At 37.3% G+C, this 12153-nt stretch overlaps 1 protein-coding gene across 1 annotated transcript in view; it reads right to left on the bottom strand.

Annotated features, from left to right (window-relative positions):
- Nucleotides 1-12153, bottom strand: part of Abca13 (ATP binding cassette subfamily A member 13) — a 427810-nt gene that overhangs the window by 242534 nt on the left and 173123 nt on the right. Inside the window, exons 33-35 of the mRNA XM_076864534.2 lie at nucleotides 10967-11296; nucleotides 9096-9165; nucleotides 7492-7623 (exon numbers count right to left, since the gene is read on the bottom strand). Of these exons, the coding sequence (XP_076720649.2) occupies nucleotides 7492-7623; nucleotides 9096-9165; nucleotides 10967-11296 (532 nt within the window). The remainder of the gene's footprint in view (nucleotides 1-7491; nucleotides 7624-9095; nucleotides 9166-10966; nucleotides 11297-12153) is intronic.

Genomic DNA, 12153 nt, shown 5'->3' with positions numbered 1-12153 from the left:
TTTGCACATCATCTGTCCAGGAGATGAATCACTGATGTCCAGAGCTGCCAGAAGCAGAAAAAAATGAGAAAAGAAATGAAAATCTCATTCTATTCAAGTGTCCAAACAAGAGAATCCATATCCATCTACAAGTTCAAGCTGCAAACTCATCATCATAAATGGGATACAGAGCCAGAAAGCAGCAACCTGAGAGATTAAGAATGAGCATGGACCAAAGGCAGGAGGAGAGAGAGAAAAAAACACCAGAGAATGTCAGGAGCCTGACACTCTTCTTCCTTCCCAGGTTAGGAACTGAGTGGATGTTGCAGACATCGGCGGAGGTGACTTAAAACCCTACAGTAGGAATGGAGTGCCACTGCCAATGGATCTCATTACCTGTCCCCTCACCTATAATCCATCTTACCTACAACATATATCATTATCTTTTGAAAGACACTGTCTACTTGGGATTAAAACAAACTGAAAACTTCTATACCATAAAGAAAAAAAAATGAAGAGGCAACACACAGATTGGGAGAAAAATATTAGCAAACCACGTATCTGATACAAGGATAATGTCCAAAATATATAAGAAACTCCTAAATTTCAAAAGTCAGAAAACAACCTAAATTTTAAAAGGGCAAAGGACCCAAACATTACTTAAGAGAAGACTTAAGAAAGGCAGATAGGTTCATGAAAAGATGCTTAATATGACTAATCATCAAATTAAAACAACAGTGTTCTTTTACCTCTTACTTGTTCAGAAGGTTACTATATATACAAAAAAATAGGAGGAAGTGTAAGGAAGCAGATAAAAGAAAAACTTTGAATACTAATGTTGGAAATGTAAAGTAGTTCCACCATGAAAACAGCTGTGGATTCCTCAAAAAATTAAAAATAGAACTATTATATGATCTTATAACTCCATTTTTGAGTATATATCCAAAGGAATTAAATCCATATGTTGTAGAGATAAGAGGCAGGATGTAAAAACAAAAATGTCCCGTGATGACAGATGAATGCATAAAGAAACTGTGATACACACATGGTTTTAGTCAGGTTTTTCACCTCTGTTACCAAAAAAATCTGATGAGAACAATTTTAGAGGAAGAAAACTTTATTTTCTGGCTCACAGTTTCAGAGGTCTAAGTCCACAGATGACCAGCTCCATTGCTCTGGGGCAGAGGTGAGACAGACTACCATGGAAGAAGAGTACTTTGATGAAGATGGGTCATTAGGGTGTCTTTGAGATATATATTTTGCTCTTTGTGAGTGCAGTCTCATTTTCTGCTTCTTGGTGACCACATTCTAAGACACTTTCCTCCACCACACTCCTGCCATGATATTCTGTCTCACCTACGGCACAGAATGGAGTTGACTGTCTATAGCCTTTGATCTCTGAAGCCATGAACTGCAAGCTGACTAAAATGCTCACACGTGTGTACACATACACACACACACACAGAGGATACATATATATACACACATACACACAGATATTTATTATTCTATTATATATGCTATTCAGCCTTTAAAAAGGAGATCTTACCATTTGTGACAACAGGAATAGACCTGGAGGACATTGTGTTAAGTGAAATCAGATACAGAAAGACAAATACTATGTGATACCATTGATTGAGCAGTCTAAAACAGACTCAAAAGCAGAGTGCAATAATGGTTACTAGAGGCTAATGGGAGAGGGAAATGAGAAGGTATTAACCAAAAGATACAAAGTTTCAGTTATACAAAATTAATTACTCCTAGAGATTTGCTTTACAATATTGTGCTTATAGTTAACAATACTGTATTTACTGTACACTTAAAATTTTGTTAAGATAGGGGATGGGGATGTGGCTCAGTGGTATAGTGCTTGCCTAATATGCATGAGGTCCTGGGTTCAAACCCCAGCACCATGAACAAACAAGCAAAAATTGTTAACATGATAGTTCTTGTGTTAAGCCGTCAAGAAAGAGAGGAGGAAAAGGGAGAAGAGAAAGGAAAGCTACTTCTATCTGCTCAGGACACATCCACATTCAGTTCTTCCTAAAAAGAACACACCTAAATCTCTGAAATCCCTTCTTAAGGAAGAGGAGGACTAAAAGGGTATTCATCACCAAAACTGCTAAATTAAATTCTTTTAGCCAATATCACACTCGTTTGATCCAAACTGTATCTATCGCTCCACTATGTATGTGTATGCACCCCTTCCTCATAATTTGTTTTTTTCTCTTTTTATTAAATCATTTGGCATTTTGAAAAAATAATATATTGTTAATTTGTGCCATTTATTTAAATTAAAAAAAAAGGCATGCTCAATGCAAAGACATTGAAAGCAGAACATCCACAATTCCACATGAACTTCAGGGCACATCAGCCCAAATTGTGTTGTTTCTTTAAAAAAAAAAAAAAAAAAAAAAAACTGATTGTTCTCATGTTATATGCTTTATCTAATAAGACAGCTTTATACTACAGCAGCATATGACCTACCTATTCCACATCAATATATGTTCTTACAAAAGAGAATTCAAGAGTTGAATGCTCTTTCATAGTAATACAAACTTACATATGTAACAGAAATTACTCAATCAATCTGTTATTCTCAGAAATGTAGGTTTGCCAGTTTTTTATTTTATAAAGAATCTGCAATAAAAGTATTAATATCTTTTGAATTTTTTACATATTTGTATCAAAGAGAATAAACACTTTAATGATTTTATACATATTATAAATTCAATACTCGATGATAGCAGTCAGATTAAGATCACCAGCAATTGTTTTTCCTTTCCCTCTACATATTTCTCCACTGATCATAATCATTTTGTCATATTTTGTAGTCAGAGAAGAAAAATGTTATCCTCTGTGTCTTTGCAATTTTATGCTCCTGTGTGACATGAAGTCTTAAGTTTATTAGATATAAACTCTTCTTTTTTAATGAAGGATTTGCTCAAGTTATCTGCCAATGTTTCTATTGACAGGCATTATTTTCTTTCTTTCTCTCTCTTCCTCCTCCTCCTCCTCCTCCTCCTCCTCCTCCTCCATCTCCATCTCCTTCTTCTCCTTCTCCTTCTCCTTCTCCTTCTCTTTCTCTTTCTCTTTCTCTCTGTTTCTATCTACTGAGGATTGAACCCAGGGGTGATTAACTACTGAGCTACATCCCCAACCCTTATTTTTATTTTGAGACAGGGTCTCATTAAGTTAATTAGGACCTCACTAAGTTGCTGAGGCTGGCCTTGAACTTGTGATCCTCCTGCCTCAGCCTTTTGAGTCGCTGGTATGTGCCACCACGCCAAACAACACGTTATTTTTAAATTTGATTTGAGAATTTTAACTTTTCTTTCATAGAGTAATTAAAGTTTTATGAGCTTATAAATTGTCCTATCATTTTAATTATTTGAATATTTTGAAATATTAACTAATTCTTAGGAAAGGAACTTTGTGAACTTTTATGATTTATGTCTTTTATATTTAGAAAGTCCTTCCCTCATCTGAAAATCACTTTTTCCTGTTTTTTCATTATTTTAGTGTTATTTGGCAGGGGGCGGGCATAACAGTGCAAGGGATTAAAACCAGGGCCTTACCTATGCTAGGTAAGTACTTTATCACTGAGCCACATACCCAGCCCTCTTCATTAATTTCAATCATATTTATTTCCAAAGAATTTATGAATAAGAGTTTCACCTTTTTTTTAAATTAAAGAATATCATATCCTTTCCCATTAATTAAAAATGCCAATTTTATCACAGTAAATTATAGACCCTTGGATCAGTTATTGAATTTTCTAATCTATTCCATTGCTCTGTGTTCCATGAACATGCCATTGTTTAAATCCTTGTCAATTTATAGTGAGAACCTTATGTAAATCATCAGCCATCTCCATTCTTCCTCATCATTTTTAATAATTTTGGGTCATTATTACAGATTTATATTTCTAGCTATCCTTCAGAAACATTTTATCAACTAAAAACACATTCCTCTCTTTGGCACTTTTATTTCAATGACTTATGTAAATTCCATTATATTACATTAACATAATGCTGCATATTAGATGTTTCATTATTTAAAACTATAAAAATTTGTACATTAATTGGAGAAAATCAACACACTCATAATGATGAATATCCCTGTTCAGTGATAAAGCATCTCTTTTTATTCATTCAACTCTAAATTATATTCTTTGCCATTTTAATTTTTTGATACATATTCTCTTTTACATTGATTTATGATGAGAGACCATTTTATTGCTTTTAAGAATGAAATTTCTTGCCATTTATACTGTGTATTTATTGCTGATATACAGTAATGCTTAAAATTTTTGTGTATCTATGATCAATCATTGTACCACTTTTTTCAGTTGATTTATATAAACTAGAAATAATAATAGGTTTGCCTCATTTTTTGATATTTCCGTTTTGTCTCCTCTGGCAGTGGCTAGAGCTTTCACTTAGCATTTAGTTTCTGGTTTACCATAAGCACCTACAGAGGATACTGAGAGCTACAGGGGTTGCCCTGAGCTCAGAAGATAGTCAGCTGCTCCTCACCCTTAGCCCTCTCATTCCCTCTGCACCCTCCCTACTGCATGAGAACACAGAGAATTCCCAGAAATTCCCCAGTCTTCATGGCCTGCCGCCCCTTGGCCAGCATCTGTTAGGCAGGAGACTTCTGTGAACCTGATGAATGTCCCTCTATGTGTATTTTCACCTCTTCTCCTCTCACCTTTTCCATTCTTACTCCTATAACATCAGTGCCTCCCGGGAGACTAATCATCCTCACCAAGACACAGGCATGGAGGAATGCTATCCATCTCAAATTATCATCATCATCATCATCATCATCATCGTCATCATCATCATATCCAAAAGCCTAACTACATCTACCAGCTACAGCTATGGCTCCCTTTTGTTCAAATTCAGCTCAGTTATGCTGCAGAAGAATGCAGAATTGGAAAGCAGCCAGGACTGCTTTCTCTGATATCTATCTATCTATCTCTCTCTCTCTCTCTCTCTCTCTCTCTCTCTCTCTCTCCCTCCCTCCCTCCCTCCCTCCCTCCCTTTTTCTCTTTCCTGAACCTTGTTCTACCAGGAGCTCTTTCACTGCAAATGCCCAGAGGGCCTGAGAAGTTGGCTATACCCTGGCCTGGCTTGACTCATCTACCTTCTAGTCTGGGAAAACAGTTTGTTCGCATAGGACTTCAATCTAATAGAAAAAGATTGATGTGGGATTTGGAGGGAAATCCTAATTGAGTTTCTTTGCTTTACTATAATATATGAAAATATTGCCCCCAGGATCCGCATGCCTCACGTCCTGATGGTAGAGAGGAAATCAGATCACCATTGGTCCCCAAACACATTTTACCTCATGTCATTATTGCTGTAGGTAGCTTGTTTTTGCTAATCCTTGTGCTTGTAGGATGCTTCTCTTTCAAGTCATCAGCTACTTTCTATTCAGATAAGTTTCCTTCATATTAATTTTGTATGCTGTGATGATCACTTCCTCTGCAAATCTAGGTTTCCTCGTCCTTTGACAAATGAACATTTCCTATGCCCTTTATTCCAAAGATGCCTACCCATCACAGGAGTGATAGCCAACTGCATGGTCTCTCATAGTCCATCTACCACTTTACCCTTATTCTTAGTGACTTCCTCCTTGTCCTCCAGGACTCCATCTTTATCTATCCAGACCAGGTGCCGCAAACCATCCATTGGCTTTGTGTGTGAGCTATGCACATTTGAGCATATGAGGGGACTGGTCTGGCATTGCACGCTGATGGGGCTATGTGAGGCAACTGTGCCTTTCCTCTTGATCTGCCTGTGATGCCACACAGCACCTGAGATGGGTGTGACTTGCCAAGATGTCAATCAATCTGCTGACGACAGGACATCACCAAGCAAGGCTCCACCCTTCGAAACTCTACTCCTTGCCTTATTTGGGTGAAATATTCTATCAAATGTCTTTTGCCCCAATAAACAGGGGGTTTCCAGGTGTGCTCTCTCTCTTACTTTTACCAGTGATGCCCAGCATGGAGCTGACCCTTGAGTGGAGCTGACCCTTGAGTGGAGCTGACCCTTGGGGTCACCGAGCAGTCCTTCCCTCGACCTTAGAAACTCACATTCGTGTTTTGTGTGGTTTCTTCACCTTTTTCTCAGTTTATTGATGCAGCCCTAGCACATCTTGCCAGCCCAGCCAGCTGGTGACAACAAGTTTTGATTTTTTTATGCTCATTACTGCTTCTTTACGTTTTATATTGACATCACATGCCTATCTCATAACATTTCTTTCTTTTCGATATCCAACTGTTTCTCATATAGTTTCCAAGAAACCTTAGCCTTTGCAATTCTTTTTTATAATCTCTTATTTCCTACGGTCCATCTTTTCTTAAATTTTATTCCAAGTATCAAGATAATACAACCTAAGTTTTACCAAAATAATGCCCTCTCTCTACTACTTAATGTCATATTTTCCTCCTTTTCTGTAAAAATAAGTTTTTCAATGACCCACATTGTTTTTACATGTATCTGTCTTAAAGAATGCATGATCTCTCCAAGTCTGGAATGTGTTTTCACAAACAGAATTAACTAGGCTTTTTTTTTCTCCCCTTCTAACTCTCCATTTTTATTTGCATGTAATTGGAATTTCTATTTATCACTCTTAATTTTAAAGGATAGATTCCAGTTCTTTTGGAAATATGTAGTCAAAGTCATATATAAATTCATCAAGAAAATTCAATACCATCAAAACATTGTTTCTAACTTTTAAAAAATTAAGTGTGATTTATGCTTTTTTGGGGCATGAATCATAAAAGTAAAGGCACACTTCCTTCCCTCCTAACTAAGCAGAGACAATCCACCCTTGGTGATTCTCCCTGTGATGGGTGTGCTCATCTTCCAACCCCCAGGGAGTGTTCTACACACTAAAAAGGAAGTGTCCGACACTTGGAGAAGAGCCCTACTGTTAACTCTGAGTATGGAGATGGCTCCTGACCCTAGCTAATCCAATTCCAAGCCCTCCTGTTCAGCCTGGCCACCTTCCATATTTTCCCACCGACCTGCTTCCATATTTTACCACTGGAGGGACATGGGCCCTCCACTTCCCTTGGTTAGGCTCCTGGTCCAAGGTACCCTGATCCGTAGCCAGATGTTACTGTCTGGGAGCCATCATCATCATGGGCTTCAGACTCTCTTTCCCCAACTCCCCTCATGCCCATCTCCCTCAGATACTCCACTGGAAAAATTAGGAGCCTTTCTGAATATGATTGACAGAGCCTACCCATTGGGATCTGCTAAGTGGGCTTGGTGGACTTTCACCCTGTATTTGTTTTGTTTAACCCCCTCACCTGACCTTTGACTTTTCACCTGGGATGCAAGCACCTCAAAAAGTCACTGCTCCTTTTAAAATATGTCCTATGAGTTCCCTTTCAGATATTTTCTATAAGAATAAATAATTATGCCAAAATTCATGTGAGTAGGTTTAAACTATTTTTTAAGTTGACTTTATTATAAAGTGCAGATTTCTTACCAGGAATCAAGTTGCTGAAGTACCATCCACATAAAAAATAAAGGCTTGAATCAAACAGAATCATCCAGCAAACCCAGCCAAATGTCATGCCCCCTGGTTCTGGAGCCTGGTACATATTATTCCACTGGATCCCTGGTAGAAAAGGTCAGAGTTAGAATTGCACTCCCTCTTTTACTGTAGATTTTGGTGAGACGAGTTAATAAATTCTGGAGGCTCAAGTAGAGCTGAATAAAGGCAAAACAAAAGGAAAGTTAATACCATTGGCTGAATTCTTCAAAGGAAATGTTGGCTTTCTGAGAATACATCTATTTCAGTGTGTCAGGTAGAGGAAACCTTGGTATCATTTTAATTTCTACCATTTAAAAAAATTGTAAAGGTCACCTTACTTACCTTCAGTATTATTTACTCAACTAAAAGCCATTCACATTATGGGAAAATAAGCATTTCTTTTTTGGTAAGTAAAAAGAAGACTCCTGAGAACACAAATTCTAAATTTTTAATTCTCTCTGCTCTTGGAAAACATGTAAATAGATACAAAAATATCTTTTGAATCCTAATTACATGGAAAATAATATAGGGTGGGAAAGAATCTGTTTTCTTACAATGCTTCTGCAATTTATTTACAGATTAAAATATATGTTTAAAAAGACATTCCTCTTTCAAATGTTTCCTATAATACTAAACTATAACTCAATAATAATACATGTTTTAGTCTTTATGCACTTGTTGTAATTGGAACCAAACTATTTAAATAGTCTAATAGAGACCATTTTTCTTCTGAATTTCTTAATTTGTTTTAGTTTAAAGATCAGTTTGAGGAATACAGGAGGAGACATTCAGAATTACAATTACTATTCAATAACAATGTGTTTTATTGAAAATGTCAGGGAAACCTAAGAACTACAAATTAAGTGGCTGATGTAAGAAGAGCTAGAGGGGTTTTTTTGTTTGTTTGTTTTTTAGATAGAGAGAGAGAGAGAGAGAGAGAGGAGAGAAAGAGAGAGAATGAGAGAGAATTCTCCAACATTCATTTTTTAGTTTTCGGCGGACACAACATCCTTGTTTGTATGTGGTGCTGGGGATCGAACCCGGGCCGCACGCATGCCAGGTGAGCGCGCTACCGCTTGAGCCACATCCCCAGCCCAAGAGCTAGAGTTTTATAGCATATATTTTACCTATCTTTACAAAAATCATAAAAACATCTAAGAAATTTATCTATTCCTGTTTAGAAGTTCAGTTGTCAAAATGTCAATTCAAGTAAAAAATTCTGTCAACAATTTTTTTTAAAAAATGATTTTAAGCTGTATTAATGGGAATAAAATGTTTTAAAACTGAAGGAAATAGCTGTTCTCTGTTCTATACTGGTTATGCTGCGACCCGGCAAATAGTAAAGATGGGAGCTGACAAATTCGTTAGTTGTTATCATGTGGAAGAGGCAAATTGATGGTGGGAGGTATTGTCATCAATGAAACCAAATGTCAGAATCTCCTTCCAAATGCTTCACTTGGTAATGAAGCCTTTCTACTATATCACTTGCAGAATACCTATAAGTTTCCAAAAACCTGAGTCACTGAGAGTCATTTTCTAAAAATGTGTCCTCTTACCTGCCTCTTGTCCTTCCAGGAATGTAATGAAAAATACTCCTTGTCCAAAGGCAGTTGTTGAGAGGAGGCACTGCCCACAGATTGATGGAGTAAGGAGAAAAACAGTACATTAGTGTTTGATTGGGACCACAGAAAATCCATAATACCAAATTCAAGGAAGACACCATGACACTTTCTGATTCCGAGGATGCCAAACCATTGCTTCAGGCAGTGATTTAAATATCTGAGCCTAAAAGTCTTAGCAGACTGTCAACCCTCTCTGAACAGTGTGCTAACAAGCTAGTTTTTAATGTTAAAAGGAATTACTTCTCTTTTCTGCAATGCTTGAAGTGTCATAAATCCAATGCACTGTATACAGAAATGTGTAACAAGAAACAGTAGAAAATGGAATCGAGCAATTTACTGTTTTTTTATTATTAAGTGAATGCCCTGGAGCAGACTGCAAACAGACTGATGGAATATGGACATTATTCTACACTAGAAAGAGAGTGTACTGAAGGAAAATGTTATTTTATCTTCAGTGGGGAGGACCTATGTCAGAAAACAAAACAAAAAAAATAGAAAGCCTACTGAAAAAGCATCTTACATTTACAAATATAATGTACCAGAGTTAGATTTTTTTCAATTGCTAGAAAACATTTGAATATGTAAAAAGGAAATCAAGTACTGAGTATATAGAACCCTTAAATATAAAGACTGAAGTAAAAATAAAATTGACAGCATTAGAAATTTAGCTCAGCTCATCAATGGCTCTTTCTACCCAGTTCTGAGGGAGGGACACTAAATGGTGCCACTTGTGTTAATTATTCTAAAAACACCTAATTCATATCAACACCAAATTATTTGTTATCGCAGATGGTGAATTAAGCTATTCAAACCAATAAACACATATCAATGGAAAAAACATTAATTGAATGGAACCATTTTTTACTGTGTATGCATATCAATGCTGTGTGTACATGACTAAAAAACCACAGCATTCAGTGGTTTACTGGAGTTGAAGAAAAATAATTGGGCTTTCACAGATATATTTCACTCTCGGGCCATAAATGAGCATAAAAGTGATTGATACACTCACTGGGGCTGCCAAGGACTTTCAAAAGACATTAAATACCCCTCATATTCCAACCAAATCTCCCTGGTACCTCCTCAAAGTGACTCCGTATACACATCCAAATAGACTGTAATATAAGAAAATCATCTGACCCTATTGGAGATCATAAAGACTCAAGCATAATGCAAATGGGTATAGGTATGACACTGATTTAATGAAAGACTGATTTAATAGTGAATTGTTCACCTCTACCACATTAATTGGGTTCCTGCTACATCAGGCACTGGACTTGCCTGACATTAGTCATAAAAGAATAAGTTTCCATCTTCTATGTATCTTATATTGCAGACCTGAAACCATTCTTATTCTTTTTCATAAGGTACATTTTAATGGATGAGCGATTCTGACATTGCTAACAGAGAGATCTTTCCACTTATGTGATGTAATTCATGATGCATCAAGAAAAAATGCTTATTTTTTACTTCTAAAATAGCTTTAGAAATCTATTTCTTTCCACTCATGAAACTAAAGTGATAAGCATCCTTAAAGATACTACTGATTTCTCCAAGTTTTCCAAGAGCCCGCATTACATGAAAAATGGCAATTCTTAATGGGCTGCCATCCAGCAAAACCACCACAATTTCAATGAACTACTACTGTAAGTTTTGCATCTGTGGATAGAATAAAGAAAGTAAATATCAGAAATCCTCTTTAGGTCAGAACATGGTAAACTGGCAAGTTAAGGGTGGTGGTTTTGTGTTGTTGCGTAGATTCCTATTTTATTTTATTTTGCACCTTTACAGAACAACTCACTTACCAGAAATGTCTGAATAACAAAACTTAGTTGGTTGTGTAGAACCAACAGAACTATGTAGGGAAGAAAGCTGATCATGTACGCCAGGCTGGTACACAGGGCTGCTGTATTAGCTTGGCTGAAAAACGCACTCAGGAAGTAACTCAGCATAACAACTGACACCCCAAAATCCAGGAGGAAGAGGAAGATGATGATTGCATTGCTGTAGGTGAAGATGCCACTTGTTTTCAGAATGATGGCCAGAGCAGCACTGCTCAAGGTCAGCATGGCTGCATTCTCCAGGAACCAAGCCAGGAAGTGAGTTGTTGGATGCACTCCCATCATCCGCAGGTACTGTCAACAGAGGGAAAACCCAGAGTTGTCATAGCAGGAGGTACCACAGAAAGAACAGGGCAGCTTGTGGGACAGAGAAGGAGTACCAATGAAAGGTAAACTGGCATGATTTGCAAATTCAGCCCTAGAAAGGGCACTTTGATCCAGAGCTCAGCATGTGATTTTCATGAGCACCTTACAAAGGAGGTCTTTTACCGCTTCAAGGGAGAACTGAAACTCAGACATTAAAACAATCTCACCAATGAGAATAGAGTAGCAATGGGTAGGGGCAGGTGGCTTAAGTTTGGTGAACTACAGTCCCATTATGTTTTCTTGTTTACTGAGGGTTTATTATCTTTGTTTTCACTTTTGTTCATTTTGCATTTTGTTTGTGTGAGTTTGTTCTTTCTCTCTCTCTCTCTCTCTCTCTCTCTCTTCTCTCTCTCTCTCTCTCTCTCTCTCTCTCTCTCTCTCTCTCTTAAATAAGGACAAAGAGAAAGGAAATAAACACTTATGCATCTTAATTTGGAGGATCACTGCCTGTTTTAGAACTTATGTTTTTCAAAATACATATGGTTGAAGTAATACAGATAAAGCAATTCTTCCATGAAACTACTGTTTGCTCTCCTATCGTATTGTGTTATCCTTGGGCATGGTGCTGATGAGTGTGGAAGGAGTACATGTGCCTCTCAGACACACTCTGGCTGGCCAGCTAGCTGGTGACAGCAGGGAGCCCAGGAAGTGGATACTCAGTGGTGGGGGAGAAACACTCATAGAGTAAATAGATCCTTAAATGGGAAAATGCTAAACAGGGATGCAAGTGCTCTGCGTCACTTGTCATATTTGAAGAATAGTACATCTAACTTCAACACATGGTT

The sequence above is a fragment of the Callospermophilus lateralis genome, chromosome 1 (assembly GCF_048772815.1).
Source record: "Callospermophilus lateralis isolate mCalLat2 chromosome 1, mCalLat2.hap1, whole genome shotgun sequence".
Taxonomy (NCBI): Eukaryota; Metazoa; Chordata; class Mammalia; order Rodentia; family Sciuridae; genus Callospermophilus; species Callospermophilus lateralis.
Note: the sequence above shows the minus strand (reverse complement) of the source record. Positions and strands in the feature narration are given on the sequence as shown.